Source organism: Sorghum bicolor, chromosome 8, assembly GCF_000003195.3.
Source record: "Sorghum bicolor cultivar BTx623 chromosome 8, Sorghum_bicolor_NCBIv3, whole genome shotgun sequence".
Taxonomy (NCBI): domain Eukaryota; kingdom Viridiplantae; phylum Streptophyta; class Magnoliopsida; order Poales; family Poaceae; genus Sorghum; species Sorghum bicolor.
Window position 1 is genome coordinate 1,580,598 of NC_012877.2, and position 24,783 is coordinate 1,605,380.

The following is a 24,783-nucleotide window of genomic DNA, read 5'->3' on the forward strand; positions in this document are numbered from 1 at the left end:
ATTCATATTTCATATAGTTTATGTATGAACACATTTGTATTGTCGTAAATGTGTATTATTTACTGAACACATTTTTATTCATGATCGACGTCATCATGCATGGCACTGTAGCTACGACATGGCACTGTATCCTGCTGTCTACTGTAGCTACGACATTTTTATTACTGATTTTTTTCTCTGAAAGGGGCGTCTGTACTGAAATTTGATGCACTGGCTGTCTAAATAAAAAATGTCTAAGCAAATAGATACAAGTATCTGATAGATAGTTGATCTCCGACATTTGCAGTAGTAGTTCTAGGAACATTTACAGATAACTGATCTCCGACAATTGCAGTTGATAGCTGAACTTTGTTTGACGAATAAAGTAAAATAAATGTTCATTTGATAAAGAACTAAAATGACAGTAACTTTGTTTGACGAAAAACTTAAAAAATTGCCGGCCACTAAAGAACTTGAATTGCCGGCCACTAAACTTGATTTCCAAGACGCTTTGCAACAATCTCGTTCTGCATCATCTGAAGCCATTGAAGCTGCGCCGAGTTTAGGCCGTTGTTGTTCGCCAACATAATATCTTTCTCTTGTTTCAGCAACTCCGCTTCAGCTCTCTTCTGTTCTGCATCAGCTCTCTTGAGATGAGATGAGCATCAGCTCTTATTTTCTCTAGCGCTAGAGCTTCCTTGTCTACGTCAAGTGCAGTCACAAACCTCTCCTGTTTTGCCTTTTCTTTTTCCTTATCGGACTCCTCCTTCTTTGCCCACATCTTCTGTATCGCCTCCATGCATGCTTCTCCACCCCCTCCCCTAAGATTTGCTTTCACCTTCTTAATTCCATCTGACCTTTTTCTAGCTTATGTTTCTTGCCCAACATCATCTGTGACTGCTTTTTTTCAGTGTTGGTGCCTTCTTCATCTCTTGGCCTTGACACTTTTGTCGTCTTTTGATTCTTTTTGGCTTTTTCCGGTTTCTCTACCTCGGCAATCTCTACCATCCGGGCTGCCCACTTGTCTTCCGCCTTCAGTATGTTCCAACAAGGCATAAGAGTGAATTTTTTTTTGTCCTTGTCTTCATCTATGTACAGCTTCATTGCTTGTGAAATCTGTAGAACAATGTAGCAATTTATATATCAGTCTCAAATAAAAAAATTGTGGTAAAGGATTAAAAAAATAACACTTACCATGTCAGTGACAGTATGTCCGCTTTGATGCCTGCGTTTAATTGCCTCATAGCATCCACAAAATTTGTTCACTTGATGCTGAATTGTGAACCATCGATGCATAATCGAACTCTCTGTCCGCACAATATTAGTTCTTTTGTTCTTCTCAAAAAAGCATGAACTCGACCCCAAAAAGTGTTACGATTTTGGTTGGCCCCGTGGAGGGAATCTTTACTAGCGTTCAACCAGGCTGAACAAACAACTTCATCTTCCTTGAAATGAAAATTCTTGGACCGCCTAGTACCCTTGTTACCCTTGTTAGCACGACTTGGAGGCACAACTTCAACATCGACATCTGGACTAGACTGTGTATCTGTATCTGGAGAGATTGGAAAGGTGAGGTCCTCCAAACCAGCAACATGCACGTCTTGTTCACTCATGAGAATGCCCGACAAGAAACCTTCTCCATCCATCTCCATCAATCTAAACAAATGTAAACAATAGAATTTAAAAGATATATTGAGCAGCAACATACTGTATCATCGACCATCAGCAAGCAACATCGAACATATATACAATATACAATCAATCATAAGCAAGCATCATTGGCAAGCAACTAATCTATCATCGATCATCAGCAAGGGACACCAAACATTGGTCATCCACCTAGATATAATATAGAACTATCACAAGATCAGTAACCCTATCCGATGAAGGGAACTCTATACAACTATCAAAAGATCAGTACTGAACCCTATCCGATCAAGGGAACTAGCTACAACAACATGGTTGGAACCCTAAGTTCAAGAGGGGGCACGAACCTGAACACCAGATCGTGTCGTCGAGGCAGGTAGCATGCGAAATCACCTCCCGGTCTACGACGAACTGGACTTGGGCGCGATGAAGGAGCGGACTTGCGCGCGACGACGGAGCGGAGTTGGGCGCGACGACGGATCAGCGGACTTGGGCGAGGGACACTTGGGTGCGACAACGGAGCAGACTTCGGCGCGACGATGGATCAGCGCGGAGGACTTGGGCGAGGGAGACACGGACTGGACCGTGGCGACGGAGACGACGAACTGCACGTGGGAGACGAATACGCGGCCGTGGACGACGATGGAGTATATTGACGGAGGCGCGTGGGACTCGAGCGGGAACACGATCGGAAATTTCATGGACCGCACGGGAGAAGATTACGCGGCCGCGGACGAGCGATGGCAACTCGTATTCGCGTGCGCAACTATACGCACGCAGCACCGCGATTTGGCAACCTCACAAGTTTGGCAAGTCACTTTGGCAAACTATTGGAGATTGATTTTCTCTAGTTTTGCCAAATTTTGAAAGATGGCAAGTCATATTTATAACTGTTGGAGATGCTCTTAGCCACAACCCTGTTACATTATTGTGCTACTCATTACTAATATCTGAGCCACCCTTCTAGAAAAGGGAATGTCTATCTAGATTTGAGTCTTTTGAGGGCTGTTGACACATTTGCTTTGCCCAAATGATATTAATCCAACAATGCCTACTACCTTTTCCCGTTGCGATGAGCTCATGTCATGCAACTCACACCCTCCCTGCCACAAGACACCTGCCATCTCCACAACCCCTCTCTCATCACGCTAACGGGGCAGCCTTAGTGCAGTGACACCACCCAACCGACATCCTCCACGCTGCAAATTGTCTAAGCCTATAGTGGCATTGCATCTCTTCCCAGTAATCGTTGCATCCATAAGACTATCCTGCCATTGACAACCTTCATATAATCTTATGCACTTCAGTGAAACACCCACATGAAAAAGCCACCCTCCAAATTCTAAACCCTAACCAAACTAGTTGAGAGCTTGATGTTGAGGGTCATTCAGCATGTTGCTTGGAAAAAGCTATAGTTGTAGCCCTATTTTGTATATAGCGTGTGGATGCCACACATGGTAAGTTGTGTCATCCCTTCTCCTTATGATGCCACACTTGCCCTTCACAATCTCACTTTTGATCAAGGTTTTGGGATTCAAAATGCTAAAAATTTCGGTGGTCACCGAAATTAACGAAATTCGGAAAATTCGGATCGGTTTTCAGTTAAGTTGACCAGTCAAACATTTCGTATTTGCACGAATTTTGACCGAATTTTTGACAAATTTGGTCCGATTTTTTTTAAGAAAACAGAACAGAACAGAGAAATCAATTAAAAACGATCAACTACAGCAGCAGTGCTTGCACGGCCACTGGCCCTCATCTGGCTGATGCCGCTGCTACCAGTAGCATGGGGATTTGGTTTGCATGGCACCACATGCCCAGAATGAACCACTACAGCAGCAATGGATGATTGGAGATTAGGGATTGGGAAGGATTCAGGATATGGCTGTAGGAGAGGAGAGGAGTGGAAGGGGAGACGATGGGGAAGGAGAGCACTCGAACGGGAGATCCGACGCCGCGCCTTCACATGGTCGCGAGCATGCGCGCTAGGCGAGCCGCCGGCCTGCCGCCGTCTAGACGATGGGGAGGGAGGAAAAATAAAATTCTAGGGTTACTACTGCTGCGTTTGTGCTTTTATATGTATGGAGGGTTTATGTGGGCTGCTAGGGACCTTGGGTTGGGCCGAAAATTTAAACTAGGCCGAATTATTTTGCCCGGTACCATTTTTTCTCGGGCCTATCCAAAATGGATGAATTCCACCGAATTTCGGCCCATTTCTGTCGAATCCCAGAATCGTGCTTTTGATACATCTTGTGCATTGCAGATCATCCTTGTGTCAATCCATCAATGTTTCTCACAAAGTAAAAACAAGCTATTGGTCATGAGTTCCAAGGCCATGCCACCTCCATCACATCAAGAAATGTTGTGGTGTTGTAAAGCTATAAGGACCCTTTTTTACCCAGCTTCTTGTGTTGAGGCACTTTTCGACACTTCTCTTCCATAGGTGTGCCTCTATTCACCATCCAAGGGATCATGTATCTTTTCGCTAAGGTGTACCTTGGTTATCGTTGTTTGCAGGAGCTCACCAGGTTTCGTCTTGGTGGAAAGTGGGGTGCATGATGGAGGCGAGGACACTTCCTTTGTCCCTCCCTCAGCCGAGAGCGAAGAGGGGATGGAAGGAGGTAGTGGTCAGAAGCAAGGATGGTCCAGTCTAGGTGGTCCCCCCACTCATGAATGCCACCGGGTATTAGCTAGGGACGGTGTAACTGTATGACCGGATTGCCCTTGGACGTGTAGAATATGCCGCGAATCTATAAGAGGTACAAGGGCAAAACTGTCCTCTATAATGGCCGCTGGAGCCTATAAATACTGCCCTCAAGCGGCTTTGTTGGGAAGGATGAATAGTGATATTTTGTACCCCCATAATCCTTTCGCTTGTGCTTATTTCGCAATTCCTGTTCCCATCTAGGCCTGTTTGTGTTCGTCAACTAGTGGGCGTTCGAAGATTACGGTCTACAACAACAATTACTAAGTTTCGCCCTGCAAATTTGAGATAGATCGACACATATTTGGTAAGTTTCTAAGATTCAGCAAAATTCTTCCATGGAATGAAGTTGGATCTATTCACTTTCTAAACATATTGATAAGATAATAAAGAGTGCCTCGAATTGATCTAGATTTGTTCTATTGTTTCAGCTTCAAACCTAGCAATTGCTCTTCAAAAGAAACCTTCTCAATGGCAAGGTTTCTTGACCGCCTCATCTTATTTATTACAAGCTGGTGGTCAAACATGCCAGATCCACGTTGCAGCTGTTGTGGGCATAAAGAAGCTAAAGGTTCAACTCCTACTGTTGTACCTGTTGGTTTTTGCCACATCACTCCTACCCACGTTGATGGTGATGATGCCGATTCTTCCCCTCACTACATGGAACCACCGAGAGGTGAATAATGCATGATTCCTTACTCGCATAATTAGTGGTTTGTTAATCTATAATAATTGTTGTTTATTGATTCAAAACTTCAAGATTCTTATAGCTTCTATTTGTGGCACATATCTCCCATTTGTCACACCGCGGAACAATCTTAGAGATATAATAGTTTTTCTTAGTTGTTATTGTGTCACTAGTGCCAAACAAATCTAAGAGATATAAAGCTGGCATGTGAATAGTACTACTAATAGATGGGCCCTACTTGTGGTAGGATATAATTAATAGTTATCACACTGCCAAAAAATATATCTTAGAGATAGAAAGTTGTTGCTTGGTTGTCATTGCCTCACTGCTGAATAATCATATCTAACATGATTTTCAAACTTTACTTGTAGATGGTCAGTGGCACAACTCATTGATATCACACTGCAAATAATCTCAGATCAGATAGGCAGCTATTTCATAAATGCTACTAGTATATGAGCCTTACTTTGCATTGTTACATAATAATATTTTTTTACTACTAGAGCACTAGAAAATCATAGAGATAGAAGGCTACTATTTGAATGTTACCAGTAGATGGGCCCCAATCATAAAGGCACATAATTCATTATCATGGTACTATCTATCTTATAGATAGAGCATCTTCATATTAAGAAGAATAAAAAATTAGGAGAAACCCTCCCAACGCCCCCACCCTCTCCACTCACACACAAGGCAAGGTTTCATATCTTAGAGATAGAAAGTTGGTATCTAAATGTGACTAGTATTATATTAGCTTTCAATCTCTAAGATTGTTTACCATAGCAAAGCAATGATATGTAAAATAACACATTTCATCTCTAAGATTGTCTGAGTTATAAAGTAGCTAGCTTTGTATCTTAAAGATTGTGCTTCATAAGACAATGAAAACCAAGCAACATCTTTGTCTGTGTATCACTGCCAAACAATGTTATAGATATAAAATTATTAGGGAAACATTATTAGTAGATGGGCCCCACTCTTAGCAGCACATACTTACAACTATTACCGTATTAAACAATCTAGTGAAACATAGAAAGCTACTGGTTTGCTATTGCATCACTGCGCAACAACCTTAGAGATAGAAAGCTTCTAAATCTTAACGTTACATTGGTGTGGGCCCACTTGCAGTGGCACATCTTGTGGAGAGACTCAGTCTGGAGAGAGAGAGAGAGAGAGAGAGAGCAATGACATGAAGTGCATGCAAATAAGAAAAGAGTGCATGTATACTGCTATACTTCTCTCTCTCTCTCTCTGATTTTGAGAGCAAGAATTAGTTGTTTCTGTTACTGCAGCCCCCAAGGCCTATAAATCCAGCACCTTCCTGCCTTCCTTTGACACAGTTGTGGATCTGAGAGCATTTGCAGCATTCAGTAGCATTCACAATGGGGAATTTTCCCTTGATGCTTTGCCTATTTCTCAAAGCATTTTGTAGTATCGTCAGCATGCTGCTTTGGTGAACATTGATATGCAGCTCTCTTACATGTTCGAGAACCGAGATGGTTTTTGGTGAGTATTTCCTGCTGTGATTTTGTTGGTTTCTTGGGTCTCTTGTGCTGGTGAATTCATCAGCATTGAGGGTTTATTGTCCATTTGTCCTCTCTGGATAGTATACCCTGATTAAGTTCTTGATCATTCATTGACATGTTTTCGCAATTTCAGTTTCATGTTTGAGGAAGGTTAGGATTATTTTGCAACTCTTCCGGATTGTTGTGAATCTGAAAGCATAGCTTTGTGGGAAAAGAGTGGGTCTTTCTTTTTTTCTGAGGAATGAATTCCTACGGCATCGGATCCTCTAGGGCCAGAACTCACTAAAGCTTGCAACTTTACTGCTGTCATACCTCACTAAACTTCCCTATGGAATAAATTCTGAAGCTGTTTTCTTTTCCTGCTTTGGTTGGTATTGATCATCGTTGACATAGCAGAGGAGGTGTCTCCCATGGAGATGGCTAACATGAAGCCAGAGGAGATTACCCACCCTCCCATCATGGATCAGCTGGCTGGAATGGAGTACTGTGTAGACTCCAACCCATCCTGGGGTAAGTACTCTGGTGTCTAAGCTTGCATGATTCATTCATCTAGCTGCGTTATGTCTTTATGGCACTAAATCTATGTAATCTGTTTGATGGGCGCAGGAGGGTGTATTATGCTGGGTTTCCAGCATTTCATCCTTTGCTTGGGGACGGCAGTGATGATCCCCACCTTGCTGGTTCCCCTCATGGGAGGAAATGCGGTAAGAATCCTTTCATTGTTCAGCTTTGTCGCTGTGAATAGATGATACGCTATCTGATTGTTTTGTGCCAGATTGGTGTAATGGTGTTTATGTTCAAAAATAATTTGAAAATTCTATGGTTAGCTTGGAATAAGGGTTACTGGTATTGGTAGTGTTATTATTTTCATTTCACATGGTAATGTTAAAGAACATGGTATTGGTAGTACTTAATGTTATAGAACTGATAGCTTTTATGTTTAAAACTAATACATCCCTGTTCTATCTCGCATCTTCCAAACTTCCATTTTCAGAGATATGTTAACCTTGTGCCATGGTAATGTTATAGAACATGGTATTGGTTGTACTTATTGTTATAGAACTGATAGCTTTTATGTTTAAAACTAATATATCTCCTGTTCCATCTAGCATCTTCGATTTTCAGAGATACGTTAGCCTTGTGCCATGGTAATGTGTTCACACTAGTACTACTGCATGACTTGCGTGTGTCCAGAATTCATCTTTTTGGATAATGACCTCTTTATGTACTGTTTTTCCTTTTTTTGCGATCCTTTATATATGTACTGTTTTTCAATGATATGTAGAATATATCCTGATTGTTTGTCCACTTGTTTGCTTCCAGCATGACAAGGCAATTGTGGTACAGACAGTGCTGTTTGTGACTGGCATAAATACACTGCTTCAAACTCTGTTTGGAACTCGCCTGCCTACGGTTATTGGTGGATCATATGCATTTGTAATCCCAGTCATATCAATTATCAGTGATCCCTCGCTGATGCAAATTTCTGATGACCACACAGTAAGCATGCAATGTTTACTGTTCTTCTAACTGATTAGTGTATTAGTATTCATCTCACATGTTTTCTCTTGTTGCAGAGGTTCAAAGTAGCCATGAGAGCCATACAGGGGGCCCAGATAATATCCTCCTGCATTCAAATAGTACTTGGCTACAGCCAGTTGTGGGGGTTATGCTGCAGGTACAGACGAGTCATTCATTCAGTTTATGTGTCATGTGATCTAATGTTCAAATACTTGTCTGTTCCTGTCATGTACTACTAATTCTGTCTTCTTAGCATATATGGGAAGTAGTCACTTGTATGTGCAACTTTTGGCTTGATATATGTGGACATTGGGGCCGTATGACCGATCAGTAGGTTATTTGCTGTTATTTATGCTAGCACTGGGCCTTTGATGATCTACTTTTGGTTCTCAATTTGAGAAGTGGGCATCACTTTCAGGAAAAGTGATGGGATATGTAAGCAACCTTTGGACTGACGATAGGAATCTTAAGATTTTGTTTTGATGTCACTGTTGCAGGTTCTTCAGTCCACTTGGGATGGTTCCAGTTGTTGCACTGGTAGGGATTGGCCTTTTTGAAAGAGGATTCCCAGTGGTAAAAACTCTTACTAGTGCTTATTCTTTGCTGGGTCATCATGTTGTTGACACTGACAATTTGCTCTTATGCTTTGTTATACTTTTTCCTAATATAATATATTTGATGTTCTCAGATTGCAAGCTGTGTGGAAATCGGTCTTCCGATGCTCGTCCTGTTTGTTGCACTTTCTCAATATTTGAAGCATGTACAAATGTGCAATTTCCCAATATTCGAGAGGTTCTCAGTGCTCATCTCCGTTGCACTTGTGTGGTTATATGCCCAAATCCTCACTGTGAGCGGAGCATACAAGCATAGTCCGGTGCTCACTCAGCTCAACTGCCGAACTGACCATGCCAATCTCATCACAACTGCACCATGGTCTGTAGATTGATGCCTCCTCTGACTGTTCTATATAGTTTCATCTCATCATTTCAGACTTAAGGAATTTATATATACTTGTCTGAACATTTTCTCAGGATTAGGCTTCCATACCCGCTGCAGTGGGGTCCGCCGACTTTCAGTGCAGACCATTCGTTCGGTATGATGGCTGCTGTGGTGGTGTCCTTGATAGAGGTAATTAACACTCCATTGTCCATTGTACCATGTAATGTTCAGTTAGTTGATCGACATCATGCTGATTTGTCTGAAAATTATTTTGAGAAATGCAGTCTACCGCAGCATTTCAGGCTGCTGCCCGGTTGGCTAGTGCAACGCCCCCACCACCATTTGTCATGAGCAGGGGCATTGGATGCCAGGTTAGTTAGTTCTTGCCATATGTTAGCTAGGAAACAATGAGAAAATATCTAGCTGGCAATTCCTCTGTTGAGAAGAAGACCAAATATTTATTTTCTCTCCTCTTTCTTCTGATGTAAATATGTGGGAAAAAATCAGGGAATTGGGCTGCTATTGGACGGGCTATTTGGTACTGTGAGCGGCTCTACCGTCTCTGTGTGAGTGTTTCTTCTTATTTGTCACGCCAAGTTTGCATGACCCAATTTTACAATGTCATGCCAATGCCATGCTCAACATCGTGTATATCACTTTACTTTGCTCAATACAGGGAGAACGTTGGTCTCCTAGGATCAACAAGGATTGGCAGCAGAAGAGTGGTCCAGATCTCTGCTGCTTTCATGATCTTCTTCTCCATCCTAGGTAAGTAGAATATCATGATCTTCTTCCAGCACAGTAAAATAAAACGACGATGTACCAATCTTTAATTTCTCTGTTGTTGAACACGTGTTGTGTTATATAATATCTTTCAGGGCGATTTGGAGCGTTGTTCGCCTCGATTCCATTCACACTGTTTGCTGCCATGTACTGTGTATTGTTTGGCTATGTTGGTACGTACTCGATCGCTTTACTTTCATATTTCAAAAGGAAATAGCTCCATAGATTGTTTTGTCATTAAGTTTTCTACTTCACCAGATTTCAGCTCTCCAAATTAAACCAACCACTTCAATTCATCTCTGTTAATTTGGTGTTCTCATCAGGTGCTGTGGGGCTCTCCTTCATGCAGTTCACAAACATGAACTCGACGCGCAACCTCTTCGTCCTTGGCGTCTCGCTCTACCTCGGCATCTCCATCCCAAACTACTTCCACCAGTTCACGACGAGCTATCAGCGTGAACCGGCGCACACTAGAGCTGGATGGGTATGTGATCAGTGATCAGTGATCCTTCTCTCAGCTCAGCTGAAAAGTTTGATCTCTGAAGTCTGAATCTGAACTAGACTTTCTTAACTGTTTTCGTGCACGCGACATGCAGTTCAACGACCTCATCAACACCGTCTTCTCGTCGCCGGCCACCGTCGGGTTCATCGTCTCGATGGTGCTAGACAACACCCTGCGGGTGAGGAATGGAGACAGGGACCGTGGGATGCCATGGTGGGCGAGGTTCCGGACGTTCCGTGGTGACAGCCGGACTGTGGAGTTCTACAATCTGCCGTTCAGTCTCAACCGCTTCTTCCCGGCGTCGTGAGTCAGCAGTAGGATTCTAGGGAAAGACTGAAGCCAACCGTAGAGTGAGTCTAGCTACCAATATCAATGTAATTATGGTTTGGCTTCCATAGATGTTAGAGAAGAAAAGGAGCTAGGGCTAGTGGAGGTAGAAGAAAGCATATACTCTATCGGTTTCAAATTATAAGATGTTTTGCCTTTTTCTACATACATTGTTTTCCGATTTGTTACATGTGCTCTTGTACCAATTATAATATGAGTAGAACATCCATGTATCACGGGGGCGGTGTGTGTACTGTTTTGGTGACTAGTGAAATGCACTCTCCGGTTTCTAAGGGCGTCTTTAGTTTGAGAAACCATTACATTCTAGATGATATAGTGCAACATTAGTTTATTTCTCAACCTTGTTGCAACGACTCCATTTTGCTTATTATACCCATATTAATTATTAGTTTGTGAAAATGAGATGATGATGATCGATTAACTCATTCCATTATACAAATCAAACATAAAAAAGTGAGGAGTGGGAAGATGACGAACAACTTCATTCCTCAAACCAAGCGCCCTATGAAAGTTTGAACACTAATTTTATTTATTTGTTTACAGTGTACAATGAAACATTATATATGTAGTTGATGAACACTGATTCTACATTGCTCTTAAATATAGTTGATATAGCAAACTTAATCACGTGTTCTTTACATTGGGGTAATTAACTACTCAATCCATTCAAAATTATAACATGTTTGACTTTTTTTGACACCAAATTTGACCACTCGTCTTATTCAAAAGTTTGTGCAAAATATCACTTATTTTATCGTGGCTTGGTTTATTAATAAAAGTTCTTCAAAACTTACTTAAATTTGACTATACTTGCATAATTTTTTTAGTAAGACGAGTAATCAAATTTGAGGTAAAAAAATTCAAACGTCTTATAATTTAAGATGGCAAAAATAAAGTTCAAACTCGTAAATAGCCTTTGTGAAAAATATGCTGCGCGTCAGCTGATTAGTAGGCATGCAAATATCACCGAAATACACTAGCCCAAAAGGCAAAAAAAAAAAAAAGGATTGGGAGGCGGGGGATATGCTGTGTCAGCTGATGAAATGTACTATAGTAGGCATGCAAATATCACTAGCCTCCAAAAAGGAAAAAAAAAAGAGCAAAAACCAAATATCACTAGCCCAAAAGGCCAAAAAAAAAAGAGTTGGGGGCGGATATGCTGCGTCAGCTGATGAAATGTACTAACCAAAAATATCACTGGCCCAAAAGGCAAAAGATAAAAAAAAAAAATATCCGACCTGCCGGATTCGAACCAGCGACCTAAGGATTTATCTGCACCAACTACTACAGTCCTCCGCTCTACCAACTGAGCTAAGGTCGGTTTCTGAAAAGAATCCACTTAAGTCTTATTTATTTGTATGCTTTTGTTTGTTAAGTATCTTCCAAACTTGATTGATGATGGAACTCCTTGTTTCCTCGTACCTTTTAAATTGCTGCATCGTTAACAGCTACTTTATTGGTCAAACTTTTCTGGAACCCTGCACGTAAACTTGTGATAGAGTGTGGATCGAAAAGTACAAGTGTTGAGGAAGGCTGTTCCTGCTTGTGTCTCGCTAGCAAGAGTTCACTCACTATCTGTAAATCTCATGTTTCACCTTTGCTTAATAAAATACTGGCAAGATGCTTGTTTGAGAAAAAAAAGGAAGGCTTGAAAATATTTGTTGTTTATTATCTAGTCCCGTTAGTATTTTGGTCTTGTTTGGTATATCTCCCCCTATAAGTTTACTTGACGTTTTTAATAGATGGTTCAAGAGGGATAATAAAAACCTAAACTCATTGTTACTGACAGCAGTAGTGGCGTTTAACTGGACTATGTGGTTAACGAGAAACAAGGTGATTTTTAACAAAAAAAAGACCAAAATCTTTTTTGTAGGTTCTTTTATTTTAAGGGAACTTATTGGCTTCGACAGTGGGCACAATTGCAGCGGTGTGAAGCTCTACAAAATGAGCTGGTTTCAACGGGGCAGTATCTTGAGACGTCAACTTTGAAGTTCTTCAATTCCAATGTATAGCGATCAACCAAATTTATTTATTGTCTCTTCTTAACCAGTTTTATTCCGGTTGTTTTTATTTTAAGATGGACCTTTTTTAGTGGCATGTTGGCCGGTGAGCTAAACTAAGGTTTGGTTATTTGGGTCCAAGCATCTAATTTCTAGATAATGTTGATAATTACTGTTCAATGACTGAGTAATTTGTCATTGGTCTCGGAATCAAAGCATACGTGAGAGGAAATCTCCAACTCCAACAAGCAGGATCATGTTATTTTTACACTTGGATCGCCGTATTGATGGAAGGGCCAGCTCCTATAGCTAGGAAGTTCGTCGTAGGGACTAGGGAGGGATGGGATGAGAGGAAGGGAAGGGGCCGGCTGGACCTGGAAAAAATATGTTGTGCCACCTGCTGGAGTTCAGGCTCAGGGTTAGTTTTAGCTTTAAAAACTTTTTGTAAATATAATTTGGAAGAAATGATTTCAAACACTAATTGAACCAAGCGCGTTTCAAAAGTTATTTTGCAGAAAAATTAAACACTATGCACACGGCGCATGAATGCCGCAAAAAAAAAGACATATGCTTAGCTTGGTTTTTAGATGTACACTTTCCTCGTCTAATATAGTTACTTTCTCTATCCCAAATTATAAGTCATTCCAAGAATCTTGGAAAATCAAATTTTTCTAAGTTTGACCAAATTTATATAATAAAATATTTATTATTATGATACCAACTAAGTATCATTGGATTCTTTCTTAATTATATTTTCATATTATACTCACTTTACGTTACAAATCTTAGTATTTTTCACTATAATTTTAATCAAACGTGAAAATATTTTGACTCTCCAAGATTCTTGGAATGACTTACAATTTAGTATGGAGGGAGTAGGTCTCAGCTGTAGGAAATTTTAATTTACTAATAAAATGTCAATTAAGGGTGTCCAATGGGTAGTATGAGCTTGTTTGGTTCGAGCCTCAGACGAGGCCTCATTTAGTTCTCTGGTGAAAAGGTTTTGGATTTCGAGTGTAACCAAGGCTGGTTAGTGTTGCATTATTTATACGTGCGCGTCGCCCAGGCAATGAAAATCAACGCCCCGCTTGAGCTGTGTGGCCTGGCATATATTTTGATTAGTTTATTCATTCACCGGCGGAAAAGAGCCATTCCTTTTTTGAAGTCTGTCTATTTTTTAATTAGTCTAACATAAAAAATTCACACAATTAAACCATATGAACTGTAGCTATGAAATATTCTAATTAATTATAGAAAAACACAGATCTAAAGCTACAATAAAAACCTTGTACTAAAGCATACCATATTATATGTTTCGTGTGTAGATCTACTTATCTGGAGTCCAACAAAATCAGATTTACTATTTTATAATTTTTTATGTAATTTACTATGATTTTACAAAGATTCAGCCAAAATTAATAAATAAAAAAGACAAAACTGTCTTCAAAACCGCTCATAACCACGTCATGGACGTAATATGCACGGTTTCAAAGATTGAGAGATATATTTTGCCCGGTTTTGAAGTTTAGGGATGAAAAACGGACTTTTATAAAAGTTGAGGGACTTAAAGTGGATTTCTTCCTGAAATGAATGGCACATTTTTATATAACATATATCATGTTTTATTTAATTTTATAAATACTTTTTTCTCCTGTAATAATTTGGTCTTAGTGCTATTTAATTCTAGACAATTTTAAATCGTTGCAAAATGTCAATTAGGGCATAAGGAAAAGAACATAAAAGTCAAGAATTGTAATTAACGGTGTGCATTCAACGGGAGGTCCCATATGTGTCATCCCGCGTGTATGAACCAAGGTCCCAGCAAAGTATGTCTATGACATTCCACTATGTGGGGCCTATGTAAAAAATTGTAATATTGATCTATTATAGGGCCCTCTATAAACGCTATACCAACGTGTGTCTGTCATATGAGTTCACAGACGTGCGTTCCCAACACACGTTTATAATAGTCGCTGGCAGGGGTCATCGGTCTGGTGGGGTCAACACGCGTTTATAATAAGCATTTACTACAAATACATGTCCCGAAGGCATGTTTGTAAATATCCATAGACATGTCTATAGTATGGTTTTTATGTTTGAAACACGTCCAGTGCTATCCACGTTTGTTGTCTTTTATCTCGGACCTGAAAAAAGATGAAATCTACTTAACTCCAAGACTCACGTCCATCGACCCCTCCCCTCTCCTAAGGCTCGTGTCACATCTATCTCTGACTCGCCACGCTCCATCCTCTCCTTCCCACTCTTCTCCCGTGCTAGGGTTAGCCACCACCGTCGCTACTCACTGGCAATGAAACTTTAGGATCTCACCATTGTCTCCCCACCCCATCCCCTCCCTCGTTTCTCATTGATTGGGAGCAAGCCCCCTCTGCCACGGACACCTCTCTCTCTCTCTCTCTCTCTCTCTCTCTCTCTCTCTCTCTCTCTCTCCTTGTGTCTGTCCGCCGCTGCCACCCCTCTCATGTCTCCTCTTTCGCCTGCTCCCTCTACCGAGATCCAACCGACGCCGCCTCCCTCCACCCAGATCTAGCCAGCGTTGCCTCCCTCTTCCAAATCCAGCAAGGACCGATGGCCCCCTCCCTCGTGCCCCGCGACTGCGGCTGGTAGAGGTGGAGTCTACAGAGGGCAAGCTCGTCCACGAAGGCGTCCCCAGTCATAGAAGCCAAGCGACCGTCAGAGGCAGCAACGCTGCAGGTGCTCATCGACCAGGTGCACAGCGGGGAGGTGGATGTCGCTCACGAGGAGTAGCTCTGATGCATCGCCACACTCTCCCTCATCCATGGGAGGCTCGCCCCAATATGGAGGTATCCTGTGTCTCCTCCTCTTATCTCAGTTTTGCTGTCTGCCTTGTCTGCCCTGCCCTGCCCTGATTTTGGTGGCCTCTCTCTTAGCTTTAGGTAAGATTAGTTAGGATTTGGAACTGCTTTAATTTGTGCAGATCTGCTCACCTACTCGTTCATTTTGTTAATATATTCTTTTGTGAATTTACCTGTGTACCAAGGAAATTTGTTTATTTTACAAATGGCTTAGCTTCTTATTAGTTCAAGTAGGAAGTAGGTTTCCTAATTTGTAATTGAATATCATGCTTCTGTCAATTTTGGAATCGATTAGTACTGTCTTTTTCCAAGGGTAAGACTTGATTAATAATGTCTTTCCTCAAATGCTTCAGTTAAAGCATGGGTATAGATGTGATGCTTGCTAATTGCTAATTACCATGACTCTGGCACATACAAAATAGTGATAGTTGAAGGGAACTACCGATTGCAAATTTCTCAGACTGAATAGCATTTTTGCAAGCTGCCTAGCTAGTAATATTCTGAATTTTTCCTTGCTCATGAAAGTAGGTATGAGTCAAATTTTGTACTGAATTTATTGTGACTTAACTTCTCTATTTGAGTCAAAATTGTACTGAATTTGTAGTGACTGTAAAAATGGCATGCCACTGGAAGGTAGATATTGGTTGCAATTCATAGGATCCAAACAGGCCTTTATCTTTTCTAAATTAGCACTTACGATATTTCTATGTAAGTCATCAGGTAGTCTAGCTTCTGTTTCACACCAAAAAATGATGCTTTAATTTGATCGACTACAAATAAACTCTTATGGTAGTTCATAGAACTAGATAAGAAGGGAAGAATGCTAGTTAATCCGCAAATGCATATAAGGTTATTCTAGTCTACAATGTGTTTGTCGACTACAAATATAAGGTTATTCTAGACTATGTTTGATCTGTTAATTTGTTTGAGTATGCATTTTCTGTATACCTAGTTCTTATGTGGATTCCTACTAACTGCATGCATCTCTATTGTACTAAAATGTTCTAGGTTAAGTATGATAGTGTTTGATACACTAGATAGTACAGTGGTACTATACGTTTATTAATTGTTGTCATTTGGATGTCATGTTTGCATGCTAGTATGTAATAACAGACATTCCAGAGCATGGCATTGAGGATTTATATTTTATATTTTTTAATTCATTATCACAGGTGCATGTTGGTTATGTGTGTTTGTGATAAGAGGTTGTCACAGACATGTGTTGGTTATGCGGGTTTGTGATAGGGGTCATCATAGACGCATTTTGACAATAGGCTCCTATGATGACTCCTATTACAAACGTGTGTACCTTATCATAGACGTGTTTTGGTAACACACGTCTACTGACCTTATTGCAGATGAGTTATTATAGGTGCGCTTCATGTTTGTGATGTGTCTAATGGCACATCTGTGATGTGCTTTTTTAACATAGTGTTTGGACTCATTAAGACACAAGGAATAGAAAAAACCAACACAATACAAGGAATTAGCCCCATATAATACAACAAGACAAAGTCATAAATTTTTGAATCCTCAAATATGCTACATGCACAATTGCAACCAGCCATCACAATCTACAATGTTTTAAGCATCCATTACACCACTTTGATGGACAATAATGCGCGCCTGATAACATTCCACAAGAACCCTAAGCCAATACGTAGCATGTGTTGGGAATATACTCTAGAGGTTATCATAAAGATGATGATATTGCGATTGTATCTATGATATATATTATGTGTTCTATGAATATCCACTTAAAGACAACTTGTATCGATTGGCAATTATGTGAATTGTTTGTGAAACTCTTTTACTTGTATGGTTATTCTTAAGTTGTCCCTGATCGGAGTTTGTGTGAGGACACACATGAATATTAGATCAGCACATGTATTAGCTGATGACTATGTTTCACAAGTCATAGACATAGAGATGTCGAACTAATAATGTGGGCATATGTATGACATGGGGCTAGACTGACTCGACATGAGATGTTATTATTATCTCTATTTATATATGTATGTTATGTCCTTAGACCTAAGATTATTGTATGTATTCAAGATGTAAAACGACCTACTCAGGGACTATCAAATGCTACTCCGTAATTGGGTAGTTATAAAGGTGGTTTTTGGGTTTGTTAGAAAACATACTGTAAGACATAGACAATCAAGATGGAATTTGCCCCTCTCTGTGTAAGAGAGATATCACTAGATCACTCTAATGATTAGATCAAGAAATGCATGGCCATGCTTGGGTTAAGTGTTAACCTATGAGTTGGACCAAATATCATGTGGCAAGGGAATAACAAGTATATGGTTTATGGTGGTTCGTCTGATATGATCTTTGCGTATGCATAGGAGTTGACACGCGTTGCTAGAGGCTGCTATCAAATAATGGTTGAGTAGGAGTACTCGGGCCATGTCTATGTGTGCGTAAACCCATAGGGTCACACGCTTAAGGGTCTGGAAGCCTAATTCAAATTGGACCCAAACTAGATAGGGCTTAGGGTTACTAATGGGCCTCCAACTCGGGAGCACATCAGGGACGCCTATATAAAGAGAGGGTGGGGTGCGGCTAGGTTTAATCCCACACAATTTGGTAGCTACCGCCGCTCACCTATGTCCGCGCCTGTTGCTCCTCACAGACCTAGCAGTCCGGAGGCGCGAGGCTTCCTCCCTGTACGTGTGGATACCTCGGAGGTGCTGCATCTGGAGCACAAGGATGAACCGCACGAGAGGGACGGACAGACGGCCCCGCAACTGCACAACACTACTGTGACGCGCACGACTACATCGAGTGACTTCCGCTGCACCTACACGTCTAGTGGTAATCTCGTGATCTATAACTAGCAGTAGATCCTATTTTATAAGGACAAAACTTTTATTTTCTAGCTAGCGTAGCATCCTCATAATCCTACAGCATGGTCTCCAATGCTTCAACAGTTCCTCCTCTAATGTGATGGACACTCTACCACTACAAGGCTATATGATGCCAAGGCTGTAGATAAAGAACCACTAGTGGCATTGTGAAGCAATCCTAAATACTTCATCTTCGTGGAAGGATTAATCCTACCAATTAATCTCCCTGTCCATGCAGCTGATCATCCAGAGCTTCAAGGCATCACGTAGATTAGTCTAGAAGGTATAGCAACATATTGATGATATCTAAGTTTACAAAGTTATTACTTATACTCGAGATACCTATCTTAATTATGATCATATTACCTCTTATGTGTGTTATATGGAGTTATCATCTAGTTTCTAGGCCTAGATGTGTAGCTGCGATCTTAGTTGTGGTGACTAGATCACTAGAAGATATCAACATGTGATCACAATACCAGACTCTTGAGCAATTCACACAAGTAGCATAAGTTGGTGATCAGTCCATTATATTGGACACTTGAAGCAGGAGGAGCTCTTAATGAGTTTGTAATTTGATCAGTCCACTAGATCTTGCATTTGAGCACGTGTGTATGACCACTAGATCATGGAAGATTTGTTCTATTTTTCATGTTCAAACCCCACCAACTGCTCCTAAAAAATTTCATCAATCTTATCAATGTCAAGGTTTCTTGATTGCCTCATCTTATTTGTTACAAGCCAGTGGTCAAGCATGCTAAATCCACAATGCAGCTATTGTGAGCATAAAGAAGCCACAGATTCTACCTGTTGGTTTTTGCCACGTCATTCAACATTGATGATGATGGCGCTACTTCTTGCCTCACCACATGGAACCACCAAGAGGTGAATAATGCTTGAATCCTTACTCGCATAATTAGTAGTTTCTCAACTTATAATAGTTGTTGTTTCTTGGCTTATGAATCTGGATGGTTGTGGAGCTCTTCATGAGTTCAGAATGTGATCAATGTGTGTGTGTTGTGCACATGCAGGTGTGTATCACCACTAGATCCTGGAAGATTTGTTCTATTTTCAGGTTCAAACCCCACCAACTGCTCTTCAAAAGTTTCATAAACCATCTCAATGGCAAGGTTTCTTGATCACACTGTAGTGAGCGAAACAAAGCCATAGGTTCAATTCCTAATGATGTACCTATTCATTTTTGCCATGTCACTCCTACCAATATTGTTGATGGTGACCGTCACCACATGGAACCACCAAGAGGTGAATAATGCATGATTCCTTACTCGCATAATAAGTAATTTCTTAACTTAATTATAATAATTGTTGTTTCTTGACTTATGGATCTGTATGGTTGTGGAGCTCTTAGTGAGTTTAGAATGTGACCAATCCACTAGGTCATGTGTTTGTGCATGCATGAGTGGGCTTGTCTCTCTCTCTCTCTCTCTCTATATATATATATATATATATATATATATATATATATATATATATATATATATATATATATATATATATATATATATATATATATGTGTGTGTGTGTGTGTGTGTGTGTGTGTGTGTGTGTGTGTGTTGTGCATGCGTGGATGTGTATCACCACTAGATCCTCGAAGATTTGTTCTATTTTTGGGTTCAAACCACACCAACTGCTCTTCAAAAGTTTGATTCACCATCACAATGGCAAGGTTTCTTGATCACCTCATCTTATTTTTTACAAGCTAGTGATCAAGCATGCCAGATCCACAATGCAACTGCTACTAACATAATGAAGCCATAGGTTCAACTCATATTGTTGTACCTATTGGTTTTTGCCACATCACTCCAACCAACATTGATGATGGTGACGCTACTTCTTCCCCTCACCATATGGAACCACAAAGAGGTGAATAATGCATGAATCCTTACTCGTATAATTAGTAGTTTCTTAACTTAATAACATTAATTTTTGTTTCTTGACTTATAAATCTGTATGGTTATGGAGCTCTTAGTGAGTTTAGAATGTGATCGATCCACTAGGTCATGTGTTTGTGCAAGCACGCATGAGCGTGTGTCTATGTGTTTGTTGTGCACGTGAGGGTGTGTATCACCACTAGATCATAGAAGATTTGTTCTAGTTTTAGGTTCAAATGCCACCAACTACTATTCAAAAGTGTCATACACCATCTCAATGGCAAAGGTTTCTTTACCACCTCATCTTATTTGTTACAAGCTAGTAATCAAGCATACCAGATCCACATTGCAGCTGCTATGAGTATAAAGAAGCCACAAGTTCAACTCATACTATTGTACCTATTTGTTTTTGCCATGTCACTCTTACCAACATTGATGATGGTGACGTGGCTTCTTCCCCTCACCACATGGAACCACCAAAAGGTGAATAATGCTTGATTCCTTACTCATATAATTATTAGTTTCTTAACTCAATTATAATAATTGTTGTTCCTTGACTTATGAATTTGGATGCTTGTTGTGCTCTTAATGGGTTTAGAATGTGATCGATCCCCTAGGTCTTGTGTTCGTGCACGCATGTGCGCCTACATGTGTCTATGTGTATGCCATCCACGCACGGGTGTATGTCACCATTAGTCTTAGAAGATTTGTTCCATTTTTATGTTCAAACCCCACCAACTGCTCTTCAAATTAATGTTTCATAAACCATCTCAATGGCTAGGTTTCTTGATCATGTCATCTTTTTTGTTACAAGCTAGTGGTCAAGCATGCTAGATCCGCAATGCAGCTGTTGTGAGCATAAAGAAGCCACATGTTCAACTCTTCAGATATACCTGTTCATTTTGTCCATGTCACTGCTACTAATATTTATTATGGTGAAGCTGCTTCTTCCCCTCACCACATGGAACCACCAAGAGGTGAATAATGCATGATTCCTTACTCGTGTAAATAGTAATTTATTAACTTATAATAATTGTTATTTCTTGACTTATTAATCTAGGTGGTTGTGCAGCTCTTTGTGAGTTTAGAATGTGATTGATCCACTAGATCTTGCGTTTGTGTGTGTGGTGCATGTGCGGGTGTGTATCACCACTAGATCCCAGAAGATTTGTTACATTTCTTGGTTCAAACCCCACCTACTGCTTTTCAAAAGTTTCATAAACCATATCAATGGCAAGGTTTGTTCGGCCTCGTCTTATTTGTTACAAGCTTGTGGTCAAGCATTCTAGATCCACAATGTAGTTGTGAGAATAAAGAAGCCACATGTTCAACTCTTGCTACTGTACCTATTTGGTTTAGTAGGGTGCTAGTAGAGTCAAAGCTTAATTTCCTATATGTTTTAGGATTTTTATGTTCTTGTATGGGTTGTGGACTAGTTGGTTCTTAATGTTCTGGTTATAATTATTATTATCATCAAGATTCTCTAATTATTAAGTTCTTCTCAAGGTTTGTTTGTAACACATTACTATGAATTTGTATAGATCCTTGGGTTCTTCTACAATTATTTAGTGATGCCAACCTATCAAACCAATCCAACAAACATGTCCTGACATTTAAAAGAGTTTTTTTTTGCATTTACCGTCTTCAAAAGACCACTTACCAACATGGTCAAATACAACATTCTTGCAGAAGTGCGTCTCTGGTTGCAATAGTGTGAGGTGCACATAGTTGGACGTGCAGCTACGCCTGATACTACCTATAGTGAAGGGAGGTTGATAGTTGCAACGACAATGACTTATCGTCATCTAGCGCTCATGTATATCATCAGACATTTCATTAGATGAAAGCTTGGTGGTTGTTGAATTGGAATATTCCACAAGCACACAGAACTATCGTAGTAGCACTTCACTCGGTGAGTATCGAGTGTCAAATTCATATTTTTTCCATAAGAAGGCTGGAGGAAAGAATCTATATAGCACAAAATCTATGCATGAGGTTCCTTAGGTTTATATCCTAGATGGGTGAACGTTAGTGTAGGAAGGGGTTGATCTACCTAGACGAACTACTACTAAAGGTAAAGCTACTCTAAGAGATAGCTAACGGGGAGAGTGAGGAGTCTTTATCTTTTCTAATAGCTAAGCTACACAAGTAGCGAGGAGAGGTATGATAGCACTTCGAGGCATAGCTCACCTACCAACTAGGAGAGAGTTAAATAGACAAGGTCTGCCAAGAGCCTTATGATTTAAGAACTAAGCCTAAACATTGTGGGGATATAGAGGATGGAAAAGGCTATCACCACTTGCAGCCTATTCGTTGACCTAGCCATATCCACAAGTAATCTATAGCCTAAACACAATGCTTAATCTATTGGTATACTACTTCGATCAAGCTCCAGTGAAATGAGAGCAAAGAACCCTAACCAGATGGTGGAACTGGTACTAATACACAACTACTAACCAAATGATAACCTATGCTACTAATTATGCACAAACAAGCCATCACCTAAGCCACTAATCACCTAACACTAATGACTAAACTACTAGAATGCAAAAAGCAAACAATGCAAGTACTATAAAGTAAATAAGTGAAAGTAAATACTGAATAATAAATGCAGAAAGTAAATAATACAAAAGGAACTATAGTACTATAGAGACTTAGAAGCTCCTTGACTCCACTCTACTCCTCTTCTAGACTATTCAACTCTAAGCCTAAGCTAAGATAGAGAGCTAGGGAACTTGGAAAGCTTCTACAACAAAGGTAGCTAAATGGGGCCAAGTTATAACATGAGCTATAGCCCTCTATTTATAGTTTAGAGAGGCATGGGGGGTATTTGTAAGTAGGGGGGACCTAGGGCACCGACTAGCCTTAGGGTGGCACTGCCCGGCCCTTGGATATCGCCTCTTGATCCTCCAATGCTCATTCACTCCCTAAGTCAGTTACAATTGCAGCACATGTCGGTTTTTAGGCAACACGTGCAAGAATGAGGCATGGAGTGTATGACAAGTGGACCCATGGATCCTTGCGAAGTATCATCTCTACCGTTGATCAAGCAATCCACAAGCTTGCTCTTGATTGGTTGAGGGGGCTCTCCCATGGATCACTGACATGGCAGGGCACCGAAGTTGATAGTGGCAACAACAATGACTCATCTAGCTCATGTGTATCATCAGACATTTCTTTGGATGAAAGGTTGGTGCTGTTCCTTGGTCGCTGTAAATGCGGTGCTGGAGGTACTACATGGTGAGCAAGAAGAAGTTCCTCACCTGCATCAACTGCAAGTGCCCTGCCTTATTGGCCTCTACACCAATGAGAAGCACAGCTAGAGCAACTGAAGGGGAAACCAGTATGCTAGAGCAGTTAATCTAACATAGACTCCTATTATAGAAACAAGAAAGACAGTTTTGAAAAAGGATGAGGCATAGATACTGAGACAAAACATTTGGAAGATAATGAAAAGAGTGGTAGCTCAAGACCTGCTCAATTAGAGCTTGTTTGATTCATCAAGGGTATCCTGACCACATGTACACTTTCAAGTTGTACAATGCACTGCTTCAAGGTTGTTTCCTTTTCTTGAATGTCAGAAATCAACGATGATGCAGGTTGATCACCTTAAAAAAACCATTCAATCGAAGAAAGAAGAACTGATAAGAATGGTGTGAAACAATCTTCATCAGATACCCATAATTTTAATAACTAGTAAGCGAGATAAATCCTTACCTTTGTTACCAACATCTTCTATATCTTTCGTTATCTTCTCCATAAGTAACAATACTCTTACATTTGTTTAGAGATGTGTCTTAATCAAAATGTGGATCAAGCACAAATTGGGAAACCTTGGTGATAATAAATGTCCCTGCACATGAATGTGGGAAAACAATATTGATGGGAGCAGATGCTCGAGGGGAAATCAGATCTATAGCAAAGAAGTGTGTCTATTTGGTTTAGTAGTGAGCTGGTACAGTCAAAGCTTAGTTTCCTATATGCTTCAGGCTTTTATTTTCTTGTATGGGATGTGGACTAGGTGGTTAATAATGTTGTGGTAGTAGTTATATAGTTGTCAAGATTCTTAAATTAATAAGATCATTTCAAGGTCTGTTTGAAACATATTGCTATGAATTTGAATAGATCCTTGGGTCCTTCTGCATTTTTTTGGCGATGCCAAGCTATCCAACCAATCCAACAAACATTTATCATGACATTTAAAAGACTTTTTTTGCATTTACCTTCTTCAAATGACTTACCAACAACATGGTCAAATGAACCATTCTAGCAGAAGTGTGTCTCTGGTGGAAGTAGTGCGAGGAGCACAAAGTTGGACCTGCAGCTATGCCTAGCACTACCCATAGGGAGGGTAGAGGTTGATAGTTGCAACAACAATGTACTTTTCATCGTCTAGCTCATGTGTACCATCAGACATTTCATCAAATGAAAGCTTGGTGCTGGTGCTTGGTTGCTGCAAACGATGCTGGAGGTACTGCATGGTGAGCAAGAAGGAGTTCCCCTACCTGCATCAATTACAAGCAGCCCTGCCTTATTGGCTTCTGCAGCAACAAGAAGCACAGCT

At 40.4% G+C, this 24,783-nt stretch overlaps 1 protein-coding gene and 1 non-coding gene across 4 annotated transcripts; one reads left to right on the forward strand and one right to left on the reverse strand.

Annotated features, from left to right (window-relative positions):
* On the forward strand, window positions 4,492-10,852 carry LOC8070380 (nucleobase-ascorbate transporter 2). Of its 3 annotated transcripts, XM_021445838.1 has the most exons (15): window positions 4,492-4,637; window positions 4,762-5,006; window positions 6,941-7,054; window positions 7,151-7,248; window positions 7,868-8,044; window positions 8,122-8,222; window positions 8,563-8,638; window positions 8,754-8,998; window positions 9,097-9,193; window positions 9,289-9,375; window positions 9,512-9,570; window positions 9,681-9,772; window positions 9,883-9,960; window positions 10,111-10,271; window positions 10,384-10,852. In XM_021445838.1, the coding sequence occupies exons 2-15, from the start codon at window positions 4,802-4,804 to the stop codon at window positions 10,594-10,596; spliced, it is 1,803 nt and encodes a 600-aa protein (XP_021301513.1). In that variant the 5' UTR covers window positions 4,492-4,637; window positions 4,762-4,801; the 3' UTR covers window positions 10,597-10,852. The 3 variants fall into 3 exon arrangements, with proteins under 3 accessions (XP_021301513.1, XP_021301514.1, XP_002441746.2); XM_021445839.1 differs by lacking the exons at window positions 4,492-4,637; window positions 4,762-5,006 and adding an exon at window positions 6,281-6,524 and having other exon boundaries at window positions 6,678-7,054; window positions 10,384-10,596; XM_002441701.2 differs by lacking the exons at window positions 4,492-4,637; window positions 4,762-5,006 and adding an exon at window positions 6,281-6,524 and having other exon boundaries at window positions 10,384-10,596.
* On the reverse strand, window positions 11,870-11,958 carry TRNAY-GUA. Its single transcript is given in 2 exon segments — window positions 11,870-11,905; window positions 11,922-11,958. It is a non-coding gene; the product is annotated as a tRNA-Tyr (tRNA).

Bases quoted from the DNA above. Each gene is read 5' to 3' on its own strand.
- LOC8070380 (XM_021445838.1), top strand. From the start codon at position 4,802: ATGGCAAGGTTTCTTGACCGCCTCATCTTATTTATTACAAGCTGGTGG. The intron at 8,045-8,121 runs GTAAGCATGCAA...CTCTTGTTGCAG, and splicing joins AAATTTCTGATGACCACACA to AGGTTCAAAGTAGCCATGAG. The intron at 10,272-10,383 runs GTATGTGATCAG...CGCGACATGCAG, and splicing joins CGCACACTAGAGCTGGATGG to TTCAACGACCTCATCAACAC.